At 41.1% G+C, this 23,328-nt stretch overlaps 1 protein-coding gene across 2 annotated transcripts; it reads right to left on the bottom strand.

Moving 5' to 3' along the window:
• Positions 1-2,097: 2,097 nt before the first annotated feature.
• On the bottom strand, positions 2,098-22,411 carry LOC139416813 (uncharacterized). Of its 2 annotated transcripts, XM_071165896.1 has the most exons (5): positions 22,331-22,411; positions 16,528-16,652; positions 15,916-16,041; positions 4,806-4,990; positions 2,098-4,283 (listed from the first exon to the last, which is right to left on the bottom strand). In XM_071165896.1, the coding sequence occupies exon 5, from the start codon at positions 4,251-4,253 to the stop codon at positions 3,489-3,491; it is 765 nt and encodes a 254-aa protein (XP_071021997.1). In that variant the 5' UTR covers positions 4,254-4,283; positions 4,806-4,990; positions 15,916-16,041; positions 16,528-16,652; positions 22,331-22,411; the 3' UTR covers positions 2,098-3,488. The 2 variants fall into 2 exon arrangements, with proteins under 2 accessions (XP_071021997.1, XP_071022007.1); XM_071165906.1 differs by lacking the exons at positions 16,528-16,652; positions 22,331-22,411 and adding an exon at positions 16,250-16,307 and having other exon boundaries at positions 3,387-4,283.
• Between the last annotated feature and the right edge of the window lie 917 nt (positions 22,412-23,328).

Genomic DNA, 23,328 nt, shown 5'->3' with positions numbered 1-23,328 from the left:
AGACCTTTTTCATGTGACATGTGCACACAGACACACACATGCTAGCACGCACATACATGTGTATGTACACACACTTGCACACACACAAACATACAGTGCATTCGGAAAAATGTTCAGACCCTTTGACTTTTTCAGCATTTTGCTACATTACAGCCTTATTCTAAAATGTATTAAATTGTTTTTTTTCCCCCCACTCATCGATCTACAAACAATATCCCATAATGACAAAGCAAAAACAGGTTTTGGGCATTTATTTACAAAATTGAACTGAAATATCGCATTTTACGTAAGTCTTCAGACCCTTTACTCAGTACTTTGTTGAAGCTGAGGTTACAGCCATGAGTCTTCTTGTGTATGACATGGAACACCTGTATTCTTCTCTGCAGATCCTCTCAATCTCTGTCAGGTTTGATGGAGAGTGTTGCTGCACAGCTATTTTCAGGTCTCTCCAGAGATGTTTGAACGGGTTCAAATCCGGGCTCTGGCTGGGCATTCAGAGACTTGTCCCGGAGCTACTCCTGCATTGTCTTGGCTGTGTGCTTAGGGTTGTTGTCTCACCATGCTTCACCGTAGGGATGGTGCCAGGTTTCCTCCAGACGTGACGCTTGGCATTCTGGCCAAAGAGTTTAATCTTGGTTTCATCCTACCAGAGAATCTTGTTTCTCATGGTCTGAGAGTTTTTAGATGCCTTTTGGCAAACTCCAAGCTGGCTGTCATGTGCCTTTTACTAAGGAGTGGCTTCCGTCTGGCCACTCTAACATAAAGGCCTGATTGGTGAAGTGCTGCAGAGATGGTTGTCCTTCTGTAAGGTTCTCCCATCTCCACGGAGGAACTCTGGAGCTCTGTCAGAGTGACCATTGGGTTCATGGTCACCTCCCTGACCAAGGCCCTTTTCCCCCGATTCCTCAGTTTGGCCGGAAGGCCAGCTACAAGCAGAGTCTTGGTGGTTCCAAACGTCTTCCATTTAAGAATGATGGAGGCCACTGTGTTCTTGGGGTCTCGGAGCTCTACGGACAATTCCTTCAATCTCATGCCTTGGTTTTTGTAGAAACATCTCAAGGATGATCAATGGAAACAGGATGCATCTGAGCTCTATTTCAAATCCCATAGCAAAGGGTCTGAATACTTATGTAAATGTTATATTTCAGTTCACAAACATTTCTGAAAACTTGTTTTTGCTTTGTCATTATGGGGTATTGTTTGTAGATTGATGAGGGAATAAAACAATTGAATCAATTTTAGAACAGGGCTGTAACGTACAACATGTGGAAAAAGTCAAGGGGTTTGAAAACTTCCCGAATGCACTGTATGCAAACATGTACATGTACACACACACACACACACACACACACACACACACACTTCTAGGGTATGAGCCCAGGCTTCACTAAAGAATATGGCTTGTAATTTCACCAAACCCTCAGTGTGGTCCTGCACTACAAGTTCTTATTTACATAAGATCTCATCTCACGGCTTTGGGATTTCTCTCCTGTCTTTCTGCACATCTTCACTTCCATTGATTGATGCAGATCGTAAGGGGATAGGAAAACAGTGTGTGCGTGTGTGTGTGCACGCATACGTACATGCATTTCTGTCTCCTCTTGAGGTCTCTGAGGTATCAAGGCTCATTACCTACACTACTACAAAAGATCACTATACGTGAGTAATCCTTTTGTTATGTTCACCTTTGCACACAAAACATTTTCCTCCATGTTCCTCCATGACCTGTGTAATGAGGGACGTTACTGTGAATGAATGGTGTTGCTGTGTGAGAGAGCGTCTCTCTTTCGATTGTGTCTCACAGCTCATTTTCCCGTGTGGGTTATAGGTGTGACTACAGAGGTAGCAGCCACAGGAAAGTGTTGGGTCCTAGCAACAGAAATATGTATCTCCCTACTCTGCTGATCAGGTAGATGCCACTGTATTATGAGAGGTGTAGTGAGGTCATGGGTTGACCGGTGGGATCTTCAATGGTGTCTATAGAAATCTTACAGTATCTTAAGACATATCCAGGAGTGACAGAACCATAGATGGCATAGACTGTCCTATTTATATTCAAAAATGTTTGTGATTTAGCTAAATCATTTCTAATATACATTCTTTCCAAAGTATTTATATTTTATTTTAGTAGGAAGAAAGTCTCTTGAGGGTGGAAGTTTTGCGAGCGAGCGACCTGAGAAAATTTCAGCATAGGAAAGCATTACAAGTGTACATGGTCCAAGAAATAAAATAAATACCAAACAAAATAGAGAAAATACATAATATTGAATCAGAATCAAGTTTCTAAAATCTATAAAATGTACCCTATGATGTATAATAATTTCAATTGGTCATTTATGGTCATCTAGCATGTCCTTGAGCTCATACAGTGATACTTTCCCTGTGTCTCAAGTTGCTAGTTGTAAAATGTACCAAGACCTTAATGTAGTAGACCTATAGATAAAGTAGATCTCTGAATACATCTGGACGAGTTGAGAGGTAACCATGAAATTCAAAATGAACGGTTCTCTAATGACCTCAAGTGGCATAATTGCATAACTGCTGTAAGAATACGGTACGATCAGTATCATTGACCACCAGTGACTCTTTTAAAAAATGTAACTAGGCAAGTCAGTGAAGAACAAATTCTTATTTACAATAACGGCCTACCCCGGCCAAACCCGGACGACGCTGGGCCAATTATGTGTTGCCCTATGGGACTCCCAATCACGGCCTGGATTCGAACGAGGTACTGGAGTGACACCTCTTGCACTGAGATGCAGTGACTTAGACCACTGTGCCACTCGGGACACTTGACACAAGAACAATGTGGCACTTCACAAAGTGGCTTGTATGGACAACTTAAGAGTTATGGTCAGAAACAGCATTATAACTGATACAGTAGGCCTACAATGACCAGCTACTCGGATTCGCATACTATGAATCTGTGACTCACAACCACCGTCTTAGTGGATGTGTTTCTTTACGCTGTGCATGAGTGACAACTGATCACATGCATGACGAATGCAAATGAGTGTAAAGAAATGTAAATTCAAGGCTTACTCATAACATCTTGAAGCCCTACTTAGGCTCTTTGACCTGTTTGAAATACCCTTCAGTATGGCATAATACTTTATAAAATCAGCAATATATTATATTACTTCCTCTGAAATCAAAGGTGTCAGTTCAGTTCTCCACTGATAAAAGCTGTTGTAATGCAATGAGTTCTTCAGAAAAAGTTATTCAGAATAAAACAAATGTAAACTCTGTTTTAATAAAAATGTATTTAGAATTTAAGTACAGAGAACAAAAGATGAATAAATAGATATATAGATAATGTAAAATGAAGTTCATGAGGGAGAATGAATATGATTGTTGTAGAATTCCTAAAGATGATCCCCTCTCTCTCTCTCTCTCTGAGAACATTTCTGTCAACATGTAGTCCATAGTTGACATTCCAGCAACACAGGATATACAGTAAAACCCTCTTGTTTTTCCACAAAAAAAAGTTAACAGTTAACCAGATTATCCTCATTGGGGTAGCTGTTCAGGCTGTTTCCCTCCCAGCACTCTTCATCCAGCTCCCTCAGGATATCCTGCAGGGACAGGACAGGGAGCTCTGGGTATTCTGGGGTAGACATATCCATGCTCCAGGAGCCATACAACTGGGAACCTTGGCCTTTCATCGTAGGGGTGTTCTCTTGTCCAACCTCCCAGCAGCCGGAATCCGGGGTGACTGGGGCCTGGGTCTGGGTAATGGGGCCTCCATAGGCTTCCTGGGGGTTGCTGTAGAGGGGCTGCTGCTCAGCTGAGCTATGGTAAAGGAAGGCCTGGCTGGAGCCTGCGCTGCTTTTCCTTACCTCCAGAGGAAAGGGGCTCCACGTGGACTGCACTGGGGACATCTGATCACCCGCCTGGGGCCAGGCTCCTGGAACCATCTGGTGCCTGGGGCTATTCAGTGGTGGGCTGGCACTGTATCCCAGCACCCTGGCTTGCTTCAGTTCAAACAGGGAGTTGTAGTTGCCAGTCTCCTCCACTCCAGTGTAGGGTGAAGGGCAGCATCCATAGAAAAAGTCATCCAACTCCTCCTTCAACTGGATGGGGTAGGCAGGGGGCAGGCAGGGGGAGGTGGACAGAGGGGCCAGGTCAGGCTGGGTAGCCCCTGTCCCCATGGTGCGGTGCTGAGAAACTGTGTCCTGGACAGGGGTGAACCCACCAGGGGAGTGGAAGCCAGAGTCAGACTGCCACACGGCCTTAGCTCCCTTATACTTCATAGTCCGAGCCCTCCTGTTCTGGAACCACACCTGGAGAGAGATGACAAAACAATTGTGTTATTACATAGCAGTTAGAATGTACATCCGATGCAAACAGATACTGTGTTGCAGTTAGTTGACTCTAATGACTAAGATTATTATTATCTGCTTTGTGCCCATGCTAATAATTTCCCAAGCCCACAAACAAACACCTGTAGAATATTATGAGAGTGTTGGGGCTTATCTTGCTGTTGTCTGCTCTGTTTACAATAAGTGTAGTACAGTCTATCAGTCAGACCAAACAATACCACAGATAAAAACCGCTTACATCATCTTAGTGATTTAAAAGATAAACAGAAACCCTGATACTAGTATCAGCAGCACCTATGCTGGCCACATTTGAACACAGAGACGCTGTAATGTAAACAACCCCAATTACACTTGTGTGTGTACATGCTGCATACAGTGCATTCAGGAAGTATTCAAACCCCTTGACTTTCTCAACATTTTGTTACGTTACAGCCTTATTCTACAGCCTTGTGTGTGTGTGTGTGTGTGTGTTTAGCTGCTTACCTGGATGCGAGATTCAGGTAGGCCTGTGTTCTGAGACAGGCTCTCTCTCAGGCTGATGCCAGGGTAAGGGTCTGTCTCAAATGTGACACGGAGAAGTGCCACGTGCTCTTTGGTGAAGCTGGTCCTCTTTCTGCGGTTGGTACTCCGGGACAAGCCTCCAGTGACTGCCACCTGTCTAGGGTCATCTGAGGGGAAAACAGGTCAGATATGAGGGAGACAGGAGCCATGGCAGGACAGAGATGGTGGGGGTGGGGTCTTATCATGTAGTGAGGTTGTCTCCAGCAAAGAGAGCCACATACTGTACACATTATTGCCTATCACTTTGCAGCATTACAAGTGGCAAACAAACCCCATACACTCTAAGTTCTAAAGTGGTTTTTCGGCTGTCCCCATAGGAGAATCCATGTAGAACCCTCTATAGAACGGGTTCTATGTGGAACCAAAACCATTCTACCTGGAGGGTTCTTTAAAGGTCTTTCCTATGGGTCAACCGCAGAACCCTTTTAGGTTCTAGATACACTTAGAAAAAAAATGTGTTAAGTCAAAAATCTGTAAAGTTTCTTAGATTTTTCACCCACAAAAATCCAATGTTTTACAAAAGCAAATGTTCAGCTTTAAAGAATAAAAATGAAGCCACTTGGTTCCATTTCCCCCCCAAAATGACAACAATTATCATCTATGAATCACCTGGCTTGCTAAAAAAAAATACAGATCTGATATCCAACCGATATTCTGTGCCATCCAGTGACCTCTCCTTACCAGTGCTGGTGTTCTTCCACATACTTTTTGGCTGACGCTTTTTAAGATGTGTAAGAATCTGTTGGTGTCTGTAAGGGCTCTGTCTCCCAAATGTACTGACCGCCCATTTTATACAGATCACAAGACTCTAGTACCCTCCGCCTCAAATAAAGTGCTGATGATGTAGTGTGATTTTTCTGGTGACAGTTTGAGGTGATGTAAATTTGTGTTGGAGGGGGGGGGGGGGGGGTGTCTTTGATTTGCTGAGGTTAAGATCTGAATGGACTTTGGACTAATGGCCCTCTCCCATCCACCCCTAGCGACATCATCCACATCACATGCAAGGTCATTGGCACACAAGAATCAGACATAAAATACATTACTGAATGAAATCGGACATGTATGACGAGTTGAACGTTTTGTCTCAAGGTGCCGTATAACTGTAACAAATGCTTACTTGTGTGTAGCAAATGTGTAGTTGATTTACTGCATTTTCAAGGTGCCTTATGAACGTTAGTGTTTGGCAATGTGTCAACAAACTATTATAAATGCTTTGTTTTTTGCAGTGCAAATTCATGGTTTGTTTGCATTCATTAACATTTGTTTTTCCAGCAATTCAATAACTTGTGTTTTGGTATGTGTTTATCAACCAGTGGTTTGTGTGCAGTGAGAAGGGAATTTGTATGAGCTTAGTGCATTTTTTTTTTTGCACTACCACAAATCAATATGTGAACAGGAATAGATAGATGTGCAAGTATATCCATTATTAAGCGTCATAAAATTACAGAAGGGCTTATAAAAACAAGACAACAATTTTGGATTATTTCAACAATTTACATTATTTCAACGGCGCATGTTGAAAATGATTACGGGGGAGTCACTGAAAGTCCTTTGCTAATGGCTATGTCAACCACAATGGAGCATTTTAATTACCCAAACATTTACAAAATTAGCATGAAGAAATATTAACTCACATGGCTTCTTTGTGAAATGCACAATGCCATTCATGAATGACACCTTTTTCACAACTGCTGTTTTCTTTTCAAATACAACACAGATACAAGCTATCAAAATAAGAAAAACATGGATGTTTAATTGTTTGGTAATTAATAGGACCATTATCAACATGCTGCCTCATCAATCATTGATGTATAGGCCCATTACAGGGAAAGGCCAGGGGTTGTACCCACTAATAGTAGGTAACAAGCTCATCACTGAGTTTGACTTGTCCAGACTTGCTGGTTTCTTCATAGCCTATGGGAAAGACTGAGCCAGAGGACAGTTTCACATCAATGGCACCCATTGCCCCTGAAATAATTATTTTGGCATTTTCTCTCTTACCGGTCGGTATATATTAATAATAAGTAATCAGATGCAATAAACAACAATTATCTCACTTTTCAGATTGGCCGGTGAGATTGTGTCTTTTCATTCCTTATCTGGACAATCAGGATCGGTGTCTCCATGTTTTGGGACGGCTCACAAGAGTTCCATTCTTTCGGCCAATGTACAGTACCCGACAGCAATTCATTCTGGGGGTTATCCTAATCCTATCACACATTATGCATGGATGTTTGTCCTTCAAGCCCCTTGCAAAATCAGCATTGTCCACCTCAATACATATATAGTCTATATATATCATTTGCATTTTCACATAACAGAATATATCATATGATGTTCAATGCATAGCACATACATATACATAGTTTCTATTGCATAACAGCCTCATGTAGGCTATTCTTTGAGTCCATTAAGTTTGTTTGTTGTCAGGATTTAAATACTTCTGACACATACCATGCAATGATCAGAGAGTAAATGAGTAATGATAAACAGTTTGACCAAATGGGCCATTTGACTAATGGTGAAATGACCTCATTGTTTCATTATTTTCATTCAGATGGTGAGACATTAACAAGATTGTAAACACTTAAATGGTCCCATGACCGGCTTACTGTAGAACCATTAGCTTAGATCTTGGCTACGTCAATAAACAAGTTGGATAATCTCCCACTTTGACTTTAATCTTATAACTTTGAATAGAATAGAAAAAACCCCACAAAGCATCAGCAAAATAAGTATATAGCCTATATATTATAAATGTTCAAATGTTTAAATGCATGCACACATTCAAAGCAATTCCTATCATTCCTTGGATGATATCATATGACTGAAAGAAAGATTTACCCCACAACAGCCTAACCCTATTCAGACAGGGTCCATGCTATACCCCATTGAAGTTAACTATTTAAACTGTTAAGGTTAGGTAAAGGGTTATGGTTAGGGTTTAGAATCCCGAATAGCACTGAACATCAAACAGACAGCAGTCTACTACGTTTTTGTTATTATTTTTTGTTGTTTGTTATTTTAAAATGTTCATTTCATTTTTATACATTTTTATTAACGACAAATCAATACACACAGTTATAATACTAACAGCTTTTTTGTTGGCAGAGTATTTGTCTTAAAATATAGTATAATTTAAGGTAATAAAATGTGGTGTTTTGTTTGTAAATGTACATTTGTGAATATGGAATTTGGCCAAAATAATAATTAAATGAATTACATAGAAATAAGTTGAAACAATTTTATCATAAGTTAAGAATCCAAGCAGCACATCTCCATAATAGTGTACAATCTTCATAAATGTGTTCAATTACAATCTACTGATGTCTGCCAGATTCCTTACATGAAAACAATGCCAAAAATATGCAACACTGTTTCTGGGTGGTCATTACAAAAAGGTACAATTTTTATTTGTTTTTTAAAAACGTCTTCATATAGTGGTTGGCAGGATAATATTTATGAATATTTTTTTTATAAGAAACTTCCTTAATAATAAGTAAGTATGTGTGTGGCCTACGTTACACAAGCATTTCCACGGTTATCGTTGCAAGTACTGATTTGACATAGGGACCAGTTGAAAGCCACCATGGCCGCGATTATTTCAGAAGAAGCAGTCTTTTTTGGATAACTAGTGAGGCTTTCGATGGGACTCTTCACAGTAAGTGAGTGCCACAAAACGTGAATGGTTTTGAAGAAATACCACAGCATTTATAAAGCAAACTTAAGTTCACTCTGTGCCACTGCCACCGTATCGTAGACATAGCCACGGTGTTACCACGAATGGACTCCGGATGGATCTCTAACTCAGACAATTTTCTGTCATTTATTCAGACATTTCTTTTTGTTGTTTATTATTCAATTCCCGTGAAGTCCATGGCGTAGTAGCACGCTATTTAGCTTTTGAAGTTAACCTAAACGTTGCGCTTTCAATTAACTTTTAGCCAGGTCATCAACCTTGCGAGTTAAATATTAATTATCTGCAAATGTACCTTAAATTGAATATTTTAAAAAAAAGTTAAACATTTCATATTTTATAAATGGCATTGTAATTACCGACTAATCATGTATCTATTATTGCAATCACGAGCTAGGTTTCAATCCAATTGGAATGCGAATATTGTAAAATCATAAATTAATATGTATCCTAATAAACTGCATGTTTTCCCGACTCGTAGGACCACACAACATCATCGCGTGGCTCCAAGTTTACTTCGATATGATATAGAAATATTTGGGCCTAATACCATTACCACCGGCATTTCTCGCGTAATTGATTCTACCGACACAAAAATATCCCACCTTGATTATAGTATCTTGTTTTGTCGACATTTGGAAAGTTTACCGATAAATGTTCCGTTTCCATCAGGCCGGGCGTGACATTTTTTTTTAACCGACATGTACTTTACTTGCATAAAATGGTTGGACAACTGGAAAACTGTTTAGGCCTACTGAGTGTAGAGTGTATCGAGCTGGTCTCAGAGCATTTCGTATTATTCTATACTTAAATCCGATACACTCCATTTAGTATGGTATGTTACGTTTCATATGGGATGTATTAATTTGTGGATCTCCCATTTTCTATTTTAGGCAGCAGTTCACCACCCTATATCCCACTGCTGGCTTGCCTCTGCAGCGAAGCAGGGTTGGTCCTTGGATGGGAGACCATATGCTGCGGGAAGTGGTGGAGGGTCATCAGTATGGACTCTTTACTCTGGTCTAAAAAATATAGATACAGTGCATTCGGAAAGTATTCAGATCACTTGACTTTTTCCACATTTTGTTATGTTACAGCCTTATTCTAAAATGGATTAAATTAATTGTATTCTTCATCAATCTACACACAATACCCCATAATGACAAAGCAGAAGCAGGTTTTTAGAAATGTTTGCAAATGTAAAAAAATAAACCTTATTTACATAAGTATTCAGACCCTTTGCTATGAGACTCGAAATTGAGCTCCGGTGCATCCGGTTTCCATTGATCATCCTTGAGATGTTTCTACAACTTGATTGGAGTCCACCTGTGGTAAATTCAATTGATTGGACATGATTTGGAAAGGCACACACCTGTCTATATAAAGTCCCACAGTTGACACTGCACTTTAGAGCAAAAACCAAGCCATGATGTCGATGGAATTGTCCATAGAGCTCCGAGACAGGATTGTGTCGAGGCACAGATCTGGGAAAGGGTACCATTTTTCTTTAGCATTGAAGGTCCCCAATAACACAGTGGCCTCCATCATTCTTAAATGGAAGAATTTGGAACCATCAAGACTCTTCCTAGAGCTGGCCGCCCAGCCAAACAGAGCAATTGGAGTAGAAGGGCCTTGGTCAGGGAGGTGACCAAGAACCCAATGGTCACTCTGACACAGCTCCAGAGTTCGTCTGTGGAGATGGTTTTCCTTCTGGAAGGGTCTCCCATCTCTGCAGCACTCCACCTATCAGGAATTTATGGTAGAGTGGCCAGACAGAAGCCACTCCTCAGTAAGGCACATCACAGCCCGCTTAGAGTTAGCAAAAAGGCACCTAAAGGACTCTTAGTCCATAAGAAACAAGATTCTCAGGTCTGATGAAACCAAGATTGAACTCTTTGGCCTGAATGCCAAGCATCACGTCTGGAGGAAACCTGGCACCATCCCTACGGTGAAGCATGGTGGTGGCAGCATCATCCTGTGGGGATGTCTTTCAGCGGCAGGGAATGAGAGATTAGTCAGTATTGAGGGAAAGATGAACGGAGCAAAGTACAGAGAGATCCTTGGTGAAAACCTGCTTCAGAGAGCTCAGGACCTCAGACTGTGACTACGGTTCACCTTTCAACAGGACAACGAACCTAAGCACACAGACAAGACAATGCATGAGTTGCTTCAGGACAAGTCTCTGAATATCATTGAGTGAATCAGCCAGAGCCAGGTCTTGAACCCGATCGAACATCTCTGGAGAGACCTGAAAATAGCTGTGCAGCGACGCTCCCCCATCCAACCTGACAGAGATTGAGAGGATCTGCAGAGATGAATGGGAGAAACTCCCCAAATACAGGTGTTCCAAGCTTGTAGCGTCATACCCAAGAAGATTGGAGGCTGTAATCGCTGCCAACAAAGTACTGAGTAAAGGGTCTGAATACTTATGTAAAGGTGATATTTGCTTTGTCATGATTGGGTATTGTGCTTAGATTGATGAGGGAAAAAACAATTTAATACATTTTAGAATAAGGCTGTAACTTAACAAAATGTGGGAAAAGTCAAGGGGTCTGAATACTTTCTGAATTCACTGTACATCCAATTCCCCAGGGCAGTCATTGGGGACATTGCCCAGTGTAGGGTACCGTCTTTTGGATGGGACATTAAAAGCGTGTCCTGACTCTCTGTGGTCACTAAAGATCCTATGGCACTTATCGTAAGAGTAGGAGTGTCAACCTCGGTGTCCTGGCTAAATCCCTAATCTGGTCCTCATTCAATTATGGCCACCTAATCATCCCCAGCTTCCAATTGGCTCATTCACCCCCCCGTAACTATTCCCCAGGTTGTTGCTGTAAATGAGTGTGTTCTCAGTCAACATATCTGGTAAAATAAAGGTAAAATAAATTAATAAAATAAACATTTCGTATGATATATTACAATTTGTATAATATGGTACGAATTTCCAAACGTACAATATGTTATGAATTTGCAAAATGTATAATACGTTACAAATTATCAAAACGTATTATATGTTATGAATTCCAGCTAGCTTGCTAACGTTAGCTAGGCTAGGGGTTAAGTTTAGGAGTTAGGTTTAAAAGGGTTAGGGGAAGGGTTAGCTAACATGCAAAGTAGCAAGTAGTTGAAAAGTTGCTAAAGTTGTCTGTGATGAGATTTGAATTCGCAACCCCCATCCACCCCGACTAACCACCTACTTTCATTTTTGCCTTAATAAACCATCTGTCTTATGTAACCATATCAAATGTAACATACTAAATGGAGGGTCTTGGATTTACTTACAGAATAATACAAAATGCTCTGAGTCCAGGTTGAGTGGGTAACTAGAGTTCTGCTGCATAGTGGAAACGTAATGATATTCTTGTAGCCATGGACATTTCTCTTACTAGGCCTATTAATCAGCCAAAGATAGCCCTATAGATAATGCAGTATCTTGTTCAAAGTCCATTTCAAAAATCTGTGGAAAGGGTGACTTGGATGCAATATGGATGTTGGTAGTCTGGTTATCTAGTGTAGGTTTTATCTTTTAATATCCACACCACATCTACACTGAACAAAAATATAAATGCAACATGCAACAATTTCAAAGATTTTACTGAGTTAAAGTTCATAAGGAAATCAATCAATAAAAAAAATTATAATTAGGCCCTAATTATGGATTTCACATGACTGGGAATACAGATATGCATCTGTTGGTCACAGATACCTTTTAAAAACAATGTAGAGGGTTGAATGGCAGGAACCCGGTTACCAAGATTCACCACCCAAAACCACTCCCTCTTCCCAGGATAAATAACTGCGAGAAACCGGTACATTATAATAAATTAGTTTTATGAACAGCATGATGTGAAATTGAACTGTTAAATTATTTGCGATGTCTAAATCTGGATTCTCTACGGCCATCTTTCTGGTCACTGCATGATGAAGCATCAACGCCCAGGGTGGGGACCAACAGCCCATCGCAGTATGTAGACCTATCATCTCATCATGGTAACTTTTTTTTATTGTGACAGGTAGACCTACATTTGCTGCAACATAGCCTATGCTACAGTAAGAGATTGAATGCATGTCTAATATAGACATCTCCATCAGGCTTTTGGGGATCACCTTGTTTTTTTTCATTGTAAAGATTTATTTTATTTTATTACAGCTGCAGAGTTTCAAAACACTATATCGTTGCTTTAAATCAGTGCACAAGTGACCACTGTCTTTCTCTCCATCAATTCCATTCAAATTGCATCCAATATAGATCATCCTGTTCAAGATTGATATATAGGCCTACAGTGCCTTTGAAAAGTATTCAGACCCCTTGACTTTTCACATTTTGTAACATTACAGCCTTATTCTAAAATGGATTAAAACATTTTTTTTAAAGAATCCTCAATCTACACACAATACCACATAATGATAAATTAAAAACAGGTTTTTAGAAATATTTGCAAATGTATACAACATTTTAAAAACTATTACATTTACATAAGTATTCAGACCCTTTACTCAGTACTTTGTTGATGCACTTTTGGCAGCAATTACAGCCTCAAGTCTAATTGGGTATGATGCTACAAGCTTTGCACAACTGTATTTGGGGAGTTTCTCCCATTCTTTTCTGCAGATCCTCTCAAGCTCTGTCAGCTTGGATGGGGAGTGATACTGCACAGCTATTTTCAGGTCTCTCCAAAAATGATCAATGGAAACAGAGACTTGACCCGAAACCACTCCTGCATTGTCTTGACAGTGTGTGTTTAGGGTCGTTGTCCTGTTGGAATGTGAACCTTAGTCCCAGTCTGAGGTCCTGAGCAGGTTTTCATCAAGAATCTCTCTGTACTTTGCGCCTTTCATCTTTCCCTCAATTCTGACTAGTCTTCCAGTCCCTGCCTCTGAAAAACATTCCCACAGCATGATGCTGCCACCACCATACTTCACCGTAGGGATGGTGCCAGATTGCCTCCAGACGTGATGCTTGGCATTCAGGTCAAAGAGTTCAATCTTGGTTTCATCAGACCAGAGAATCTTGTTTCTCAAGGTCTGAGAGTCCTTTAGGTGCCTTTTGGCAAACTCCAAATTGTGTTAGTCTTATGTTGATTTTAATAATAATGGATTTATTTTTAATTGTGTATATTCTCAATGGATTTATTAAAATAGACGCCCACCACTACTACCACTCGTCCCCGGCATGTGCACGGCAGGTATAAAAGGTGTATGTAGATGAGAATGTGGTATGGGTCTGTTTGTAAAGGGGGTAATATAAACATTGACAAAAAAAATGTACAGGCGAAATACGGTAACTCCTATGAAAAGGAAAGCAGTAATAGAGATACTGTTGATTTTACCAAATGCAATAGTATTGTGATTCTTCTAGTGCACCATCCCTCATCATGTTTTGTCCAGAAGGGGGCACTGTATAACTGCAAGTCTAGTTACATTTAAGATCTTACAGGCTTCTTCTGTCACCTCTCTTTATATTTGCCAATTTGGACTTGACTCAATACCTTAAAGGCCATTATGCTGTAGTCATTGACACTGAAGACTGAACTGCCGTGTGTGTGTGTGTGTGTCTTCACAGTGACAAAGGGGGTGGACGGCACAAGGACTAGTTTGCCTCTATTTTGTTCAGACAGTGCTGTTTGGCTTTGCCTCTCAGCCTGCTTCTCAAATACAAACCTGACCACAGGCCCAAACAACACAGAACAGGAAGACCCTGCTGCAGAACAGAGTCTATAGTCTTCATAGACTACACCACCACTTCCTCAGCAAATAATGAGTGGCCATGGCATGCTGAACTTTTATCTGCTAACTGTTTTATATGTTTGGGATCAAGATGGTTATTTGTGATTCCAGCTTGCTTACAGCGCTCAGAGAGGACCATAGACAAAAAAAACATTCAAGCCGTCAAAACTCTTCATAAAACATAACTATTGTTAAGCTTCCCACCACACACCTAACATTCCTCAGAAAATAAATGATCTTCTTTGACCCAGAACATGTTTTAGGACAAAATGCACTGCACTGTTTAAACAGAGATTATCACAACGTTCAAAATATTGTCTTGTTTTATATCATGATGGAAAAGCATGAGGGTTTTCCTACAAAACGTTTTCTAATCATAACGCTAGAGCATTCTCCAATTTTAAGTTCAGATCGCCCATTTTAATCACCGTTTACATTACGCTTGTTTTATGAAAAAAGACTACAGATGTTTCTTAACTTGCCTTATATTACATTAGATTAATACATTTGCCTTTAAGCATGGACAAGCTTGGGATTTATCCACAAATCAAGTCTATTAATATAGATAAGGGATAAGATGAGAGTTGAAGAGTGAAGTTCTCGTTTATAACACGTGACAAATAAAAATGTGATTGATGAACAAACTTGGCTCTTTGCAGCTACTTAGTTTTTTCCCACCGCTGTCTTCGCGTGTGCTTGGACAACTCTGACGAGGACATAACATCATCATGGCCCATGATTGGTGACTCTGCATTGGCATTATGACTATGTTCAGAATGGTATGTATTGATCAGACATGTATTAGTGGTTAGAGCGTTGGACTAGTAACCGGAAGGTTGCAAGTTCAAACCCCCGGGCTGACAAGGTACAAATCTGTCGTTCTGCCCCTGAACAGGCAGTTAACCCACTGTTCCTAGGCCGTCATTGTAAATAAGAATTTGTTCTTAACTGACTTGCCTAGTTAAATAAAGGTCAAATATTATTATTATTATTTTTTTTTTAAAATAGGCCAGCATAGTCAAAATATAGAGAAATAACAGTGAAACATGACATAAAAAATATATATTAGAGCAGTAAGCCTAATATAGGCACCTGGCCTGGCCTACACTGTGTAGGACTCCATTGATTCATACAATTTGTCAAACTAATTTCCCATCCAAATGCAAAAATATATATAAAAAGTGACAAAATGGGATATCACGTGAATTACTTAAGCTTTAGGAAATGCAACCAACTACAGAGATTGATGGGGAGGGAGTGGGAGAGGAGGGGGACCCATAAACCCCGCTTCAATCAAGCAGGCTTCAGTCACCCACTTTTGTTTCAGTCATCCCCATTGCCTGTAATGTTTTTGAAAAGGGAAATGTGTGTTAAATGGGTAGTGAATATCATTTCCTTTTATTTACTGTTCTGAGATATGATGTTATCAATTCGTTGATGTAGGGATCTACTCATTCTACGCAAAGTTTTCAGCTGTTTTTGAAGTACTCAATTTGAAATATGCAATATTTGGTTGTGCACTTTTTTTGTGAAAATTGTCATTGTTTGTATTTGGAAGTTGTGTGCCTGAAATGCTCAATTGATTTGAAATGAACAACTACGACTTACAGTGTGTTGTGTCTGTCTTCACAGCAAATCCCCCTTTGGTCTGTCTTCACAGGCTTCACAGCATATCCCAAAGGGAAAGCAGATTTTGTATCGCAGCATTTCTGCTGCCGGTGGTTGCCTGGGAAACTGTGCAGACAGAGTAGATGTTACATTTTTTAAATTGTCTATCGAAACAGCTTGATGATAGTGGGAAGACAAAATTAATCATCGTGGTTCCCCAAAATCATCATGATTAGCCCCAATGACACAAGCTAAATCAACTGTAAGACAACAACCCACACAATGGCAGAATATGATTGTCAGGGGTAAATTACAAGTACAATACACACCGCACCTCCTTTTGCGGACGACATTACTTCGTGCCAGCTGTGTGCTGGCAGTTCGACCTAGGATGCTTCAAGCCAACTTAAGATTCTAAAATGTGGTGGAAGGCTTTGTATGGAGGGTGTGACGCAACTGCGGATCCTCCAGAAGCATGCAAAGGCAGAATTCTGCCGCATCGCTATGCGCCTCCCAAATGTTGTAACAATGCGGAGGGCTCCGTATAGCTCCGCATTGACATGATTGGTTGACGATAGGTGGGGGTGGGAGGTCCTGTACAAACAAACTCACTTCCTTGACAACTGCTCTGCGCTGCTCCACGAAGAGCAAAAACTATGAATGCCGTGACTTCTGCAGTGTCCGTATCAAGATAAATACTGCATGGCCAATGCAGACGTCAGCTTGACCACGCAGTCCTTTAGGGATGGATGAACAAAAAACAATGACTATCAGGTGTGTTACAGAAAATATAGCGTTCAGAAGTGAAAACAGCCACAGTGTCAGACTCATCAAACTGATACTTATTATGATCAGCGCTTGCAAGATCCACTTTTTTAGTTTAGTTTAATAATTCAACCATTTTAAAAAACAAGCACACATAAAACTTGAAAAAGCCATACATGCATGCACATGAATAAAATCCTCGAGGATAACACACAATAAAGTCTGGGACTTATTTCCATTGTGGTCCTCTTGAGACAAGATGGCTAGACAAGATGGAACACAGTATGGCAGTGAAATAATAAAACAAAAACAGAAGAACATCTCTCATCATTCCAGTTACATCATAGGGGTTATTCATATGGGTACAGAAGACATCAAACATATTTTTACTTTATTTTTAAAGCTGCCCAGAGAGGAACGTTGTTTTTATGGGCAGAAGCAACTCATTCCATTCTGAGGCTCCAGTATACAAGAAAGTACCTTTCTCTGCATTACTCCTGAACCTGTATAAGCACACATCAGCAACACTTGATCTCAAATACATTTTTATTTGTCACATACACATGGTTAGCAGATGTTAATGATTAGGCCTGCTAGGTGTGGTCTCAAATCAAATTTTATTGGTCACATACACATGGTTAGCAGATGTTAATGCGAGTGTAGCGAAATGCTTGTGCTTCTAGTTCCGACAATGCAGTAATAACCAACGAGTAATCTAACAATTCCACAACTACTACCTTATACACACAAGTGTAAAGGGATAAAGAATATGTGCATAAAGATATATGAATGAGTGATGGTACAGAACGGCATAGGCAAGATGCAGTAGATGGTATCGAGTACAGTATATACATATGAGATGAGTAATGTAGGGTATACACTGCTCAAAAAAATAAAGGGAACACTTAAACACCACAATGTAACTCCAAGTCAATCACACTTCTGTGAAATCAAACTGTGCACTTAGGAAGCAACACTGATTGACAATACATTTCACATGCTGTTGTGCAAATGGAATAGACAACAGGTGGAAATTATAGGCAATTAGCAAGACAACCCCAATAAAGGAGTGGTTCTGCAGGTGGTGACCACAGACCACTTCTCAGTTCCTATGCTTCCTGGCTGATGTTTTGGTCACTTTTGAATGCTGGCGGTGCTTTCACTCTAGTGGTAGCATGAGACGGAGTCTACAACCCACACAAGTGGCTCAGGCAGTGCAGCTCATCCAGGATGGCACATCAATGCGAGCTGTGGCAAGAAGGTTTGCTGTGTCTGTAGGCATAGTGTCCAGAGCATGGAGGCGCTACCAGGAGACAGGCCAGTACATCAGGAGACGTGGAGGAGGCCGTAGGAGGGCAACAACCCAGCAGCAGGACCGCTACCTCCGCCTTTGTGCAAAGAGGAGCAGGAGGAGCACTGCCAGAGCCCTGCAAAATTACCTCCAGCAGGCCACAAATGTGCATGTGTCTGCTCAAACGGTCAAAAACAGACTCCATGAGGGTGGTATCAGGGCCCGACGTCCACAGGTAGGGGTTGTGCTTACAGCCCAACACCGTGCAGGACGTTTGGCATTTGCCAGAGAACACCAAGATTGGCAAATTCGCCACTGGCGCCCTGTGCTCTTCACAGATGAAAGCAGGTTCACACTGAGCACATGTGACAGACGTGACAGAGTCTGGAGACGCCGTGGAGAAGATTATGCTGCCTGCAACATCCTCCAGCATGACCGGTTTGGCGGTGGGTCAGTCATGGTGTGGAGTGGCATTTCTTTGGGACGCCCAGCCCTCCATGTGTTTGCCAGAGGTAGCCTGACTGCCAATAGGTACCGAGATGAGATCCTCAGACCCCTTGTGAGACCATATGCTGGTGCGGTTGGCCCTGGGTTCCTCCTAATGCAAGACAATGCTAGACCTCATGTGGCTGGAGTGTGTCAGCAGTTCCTGCAAGAGGAAGGCATTGATGCTATGGACTGGCCCACCCGTTCCCCCGACCTGAATCCAATTGAGCACATCTGGGATATCATGTCTCGCTCCATCCACCAATGCCATGTTGCACCACAGACTGTCAAGGAGTTGGCGGATGCTTTAGTCCAGGTCTGGGAGGAGATCCCTCAGGAGACCATCCGCCACCTCATCAGGAGCATGCCCCGGCATTGTAGGGAGAAGTCATACAGGCACGTGGAGGCCACACACACTACTGAGCCTCATTTTGACTTGTTTTAAGGACATTACATCAAAGTTGGATCAGCCTGTAGTGTGGTTTTCCACTTTAATTTTGAGTGTGACTCCAAATCCAGACCTCCATGGGTTGATAAATTTGATTTCCATTGATAATTTGTGTGTGATTTTGTTGGCAGCACATTCAACTATGTAAAGAAAATAGTATTTAATAAAAATATTTCATTCATTCAGATCTAGGATGTGTTATTTTAGTGTTCCCTTAATTTTTTTGAGCAGTGTATAAAAGTGGCATAGTTTAAAGTGGCTAGTGATACATGTATTACATAAAGATGGCAAGATGCAGTAGATGATATAGAGTACAGTATATACATATACATATGAGATGAGTAATGTAGGGTATGTAAACATTATATTAAGTGGCATTGTTTGATCTGATCTGGGGCAGTGATTGTGTGCATCCCTAACACGGGGAAAGTAATCACTTAGAAATCTGGGCGCAGGACCATAAATACTCCTGTAAACCAAACCTAGTCTAATCTGGGACATCCTAGCCTCAACAGGCAGCCAGTTTAGTTCCTGGAAGCAGCTCCTGCCTATATGAGTATATGGACTCACCTTCAATACTACCATATTCAGCTTATTCTGGGCTATCTGGAGCTTCCCCTTCATACGTTTAGATAAGCCCCCAAACCAGGAAGTACTAATATAGTCAAATGGCATTGAATGGGGGCAGTAGCTATCACTTACATGGAGTCCTCATGGAGTCCTTATCAAGCAGCTTGGACTTTCTAGCCAAAAACTTAGTCCTGGTATTAACTTCTCTAGGGTAGGCGTTGGGAATTTTGGATGAAAAGCGTGCCCAAATTAAACTGCCTGCTACTATGCCATAAATAGAATATGCATATAATTAGTAGATTTGGATAGAGAACACTCTGAAGTTTCTAAAACAGTTTGAATGATGTCTGTGAGTATAACAGAACTCATATGGCAGGCAAAAACCTGAGAAAAAATCCAGCCAGGAAGTGGGAAATCTGAGGTTTGTAGTTTTTCGACTCTTGCCCTATCGAAAACAGTGTCTATGGGGTCATGTTGCACTTCCTAAGGCTTCCACTAGATGTCAACAGTCTTTAGAACCTTGTTTGATGCTTCTACTCTGATGTGGGGGAGAATGAGAGGGGAATGAGTCAGAGGTCTGCCAGCAGCCACGAGCTCAGTCTCGCACGTTCACATGAGAGCGACCTGCATTCCATTGCATTTCTGAAGACAAAGGAATTCTCCGGTTGGAACATTGAAGATAATATATCTTATATATTATTATTATTAGATATACATCGTTTGACATGGCTCTGACCTAACATAATCGTTCGGTTTGCTTTTGTCGTAAAGCCTTTTTTGAAATCGGACACTGTGGCTGGATTTACAACAAATGTATCTTTAAAATGGTGTAAAATACATGAGGAATTTTAATTATGGGATTTCTGTTGTTTTGAATTTGGCGCCCTGCAGTTTCACTGGCTGTTGACAGGTGGGACGCTACCGTCCCACGTACCCTAGAGTGGTAAACCTTCCCTAGCACCTTATTGGCCATGCTCACACCTCCCAAGCTTCCATCAAGGATACATCCCAAGTAGTTAAGAGGTTTTAGTAGTCAACACCTCACTCCCTAACTCCACTCTGATTTCAGACAAACTACACAATTTAGGTCTGGATCCAAAAATAATTGCTTCAGTTTTCTATAAGTGCAGAATTAGCTTATTATCTCCAAGCCATTTGCTAATGGTAGTAAGCTCTGTGCTAAGTATGCTCTCCAACATAGTTTTACTTTTGTGAGACACCAGAAGTGTAGAGTCAGCCGCATAAAGAAAAATACGGCAAGAACAAGCATCTTTCATATCATTAATATACAATAAAAACAGCAAAGGCCCAAGCATGCTCCCCTCCGGAACACCACAACTCATTGGTTTTGCCTAAGACAGTGAACCATTACCTCTATTACTTGCTCCCTTCCTGATAAATAGGACTTTACCCAGCCTAGAGGGATACTGCTTAACCCCAGTGCTTCCAATTTGGAGATTAGGAGACAGTGGTTAACTGTATCAAAGGCCTGCTGTAGGTCATGCAGTACCATTCCACAGATTTCCATCATCAATCTCTTTCCTGCTGAAGTCAGTCACGTAAAGTAGACAATCAGTGGAGTATGTTTTTCTAAAACCCGACTGAAAATCATACATTAGACCCTGTTTGTTAACATATTCATACATTTGCTCATGTACAACTCTCTCCAGGATCTTTGATGTTACACAGAGGATAGATACAGGCCTATAATTCTAAGGGTCAGACTTTATCCCCTACTTATACAGAGGTATAACTTTAGCTTGTTTCATGTCCCTGGGAAAGGTGCCTTGTTCAAGAGAGATTAACGATATACGTAATATGAGGGCCAATTTGCTCAGCAGAATCTATAAGAAACCTTGCAGTAATATTATCCAGGCCTGTGGCTTGGGAGCATTTAAACTCTGCCAGCATACGGACTATTTTGGCTGTTGCTACCTTTGCAAAAGAAAGTGTTTGGCTGAACCCCTTACTCTACATAATACTTCTTCACTTGGTTGCTTCCATACAAACCAGAACTTGTGGGCAGCTTGCTAACCAGCTTGCTGGCAACATAAGTAATTTAAAGAAAATAGAGTTGAATTCATTGGCAACCTCTGCTTTTTCATATACCATCTCCCCCTTGACGTTCAATCCAATGCTGTGTAGTTTGTTTTTGGTAGTACTACTAAGCCTAGTTCCTTAAATGATTTCCAAAGCTTTTAAGGGTCATTATGGGTGTCAATTATTTTCTCAGCAAAGAAACCACCCTTAGCTTCATCCATCCTGCTCCATGCTTCATTTCTGTGACGTTTATATAGGAGCAAATCATGCTGCTCTTTAGAGTTCTTACATTTTTTAAAGGCCTTATTCCTTGCTTGGATAGATTTTAGAATCTCATGATTAAACCAAGGGCTAGATCTCTGCTTTATCCTGACCCATCTAATCAAAGCCGTCACATTCACCACATCAAGGAATCTACATTTAAAAGACTTCTCAGGCACTGTCTACTGCTGCACTATCTAGCACAGGTGACCAGTCAATTTTACCCTCTTCCTCCCTAAACTTTTCAACACAGTATTTGTTGAGTCCTCTGATTCTGATGGTTTTGTGACACTTAAATATATATTTAAAAATCCTTGTGCAAAATGTAATAAAATGATCACTGATACCATATATTATTACTACAATCTGCGATATTTTAGACTTATCAGACACCAATATTAAGTCAATCGTACTTTGCATTTTTTCACATATGCTGGTGGGAAGTGTCAATGATGGTACTGCAGCCGTCTTCAGGATTAGCTTCCTGGCAAGACCCATCGGATGTTCTCCCCAATTGATAAAGGAATTTCGCTCGAAATGCGCACAGTACTCACATACATAATCCTAATTTTCGGTGTAGCTTGTCCACCCGAAGAGAAAAAACAGCCACTGATGTCGGATGTGTTCATTCTTCTAAAATAGTGTACCATTAAATTAACACTATAGCATCCAGTCAAAACACAGTGTGCTTTTTCGCGCATGCTGGTAAGTAAATTAGCTTGCTAGCTAAAAGTCACAACACGAATGAAAAGGCTGAAAAATGCTGGTAACTATCTTCTTTTTTTAACCCCTTCATCCAATTGGTAGTTACAGTCCACAACCGCGCTGCTTCTTCTTGACACGATGCCCACTTAACCCGGAAGCCAGCCGGAGGAGGAAACACCGTACACCTGGAACGTGTCAGCGTGCACTGCGCCCGGTCCACAACAGGAGTCGCTAGTGCGCGATGGGACAAGGATATCCCTCCCGGCCAAGCCCTCCACTAACCCGGACAAAGCTGTGCCAATTGTGCGCCGCCTGCGACAGTTAGGACTCGAACCCAAAATCTCTAGTGGCACAGCAATGCAGTGCCTTGCGCCACTCATGCTAGTTTATGGGTTGTAAATAAAACCGCATGACCGTTCCAGAATTATATTAGTTACGATTATATGATGCTACCATTGGTTTTTAACATTTCCGGCGTTTGAATTGGGGAGGGGACTAGTAACTTTATGATCAACTTTCTCAATTTACCAGCTGCAGTCATTTTTCATACTTGGGTCAACCTAGTATTCTATAGTGAGTGGCGCTGCGGTCTTATGCACTGCATCTCAGTGTCAGAGGCGTCACCACAGACCATGGTTATATTCCAGGCTGTATCACAACCGGCCGTTATTGGGAGTCCCATAGGGCGGTGCACAATTGGCCCAGCGTCGTGCGGGTTAGGGTTTGGCCGGGGTAGGCCGTCATTGTAAATAAGAATTTGTTCTTAACTGACTTGCCTAATTAAATAAATAAATATTATGAACTGGTTTCATCTAAATATCATCCAATTTGATGAAAAACATGATTT

Source organism: Oncorhynchus clarkii, chromosome 1 (genome assembly GCF_045791955.1).
Source record: "Oncorhynchus clarkii lewisi isolate Uvic-CL-2024 chromosome 1, UVic_Ocla_1.0, whole genome shotgun sequence".
NCBI classification, from domain to species: Eukaryota; Metazoa; Chordata; class Actinopteri; order Salmoniformes; family Salmonidae; genus Oncorhynchus; species Oncorhynchus clarkii.
Note: the sequence above shows the minus strand (reverse complement) of the source record. Positions and strands in the feature narration are given on the sequence as shown.

Excerpts from the sequence above, each read along its gene's own strand:
- LOC139416813 (XM_071165896.1), bottom strand. The coding sequence starts at position 4,253 with ATGAAGTATAAGGGAGCTAAGGCCGTGTGGCAGTCTGACTCTGGCTTC.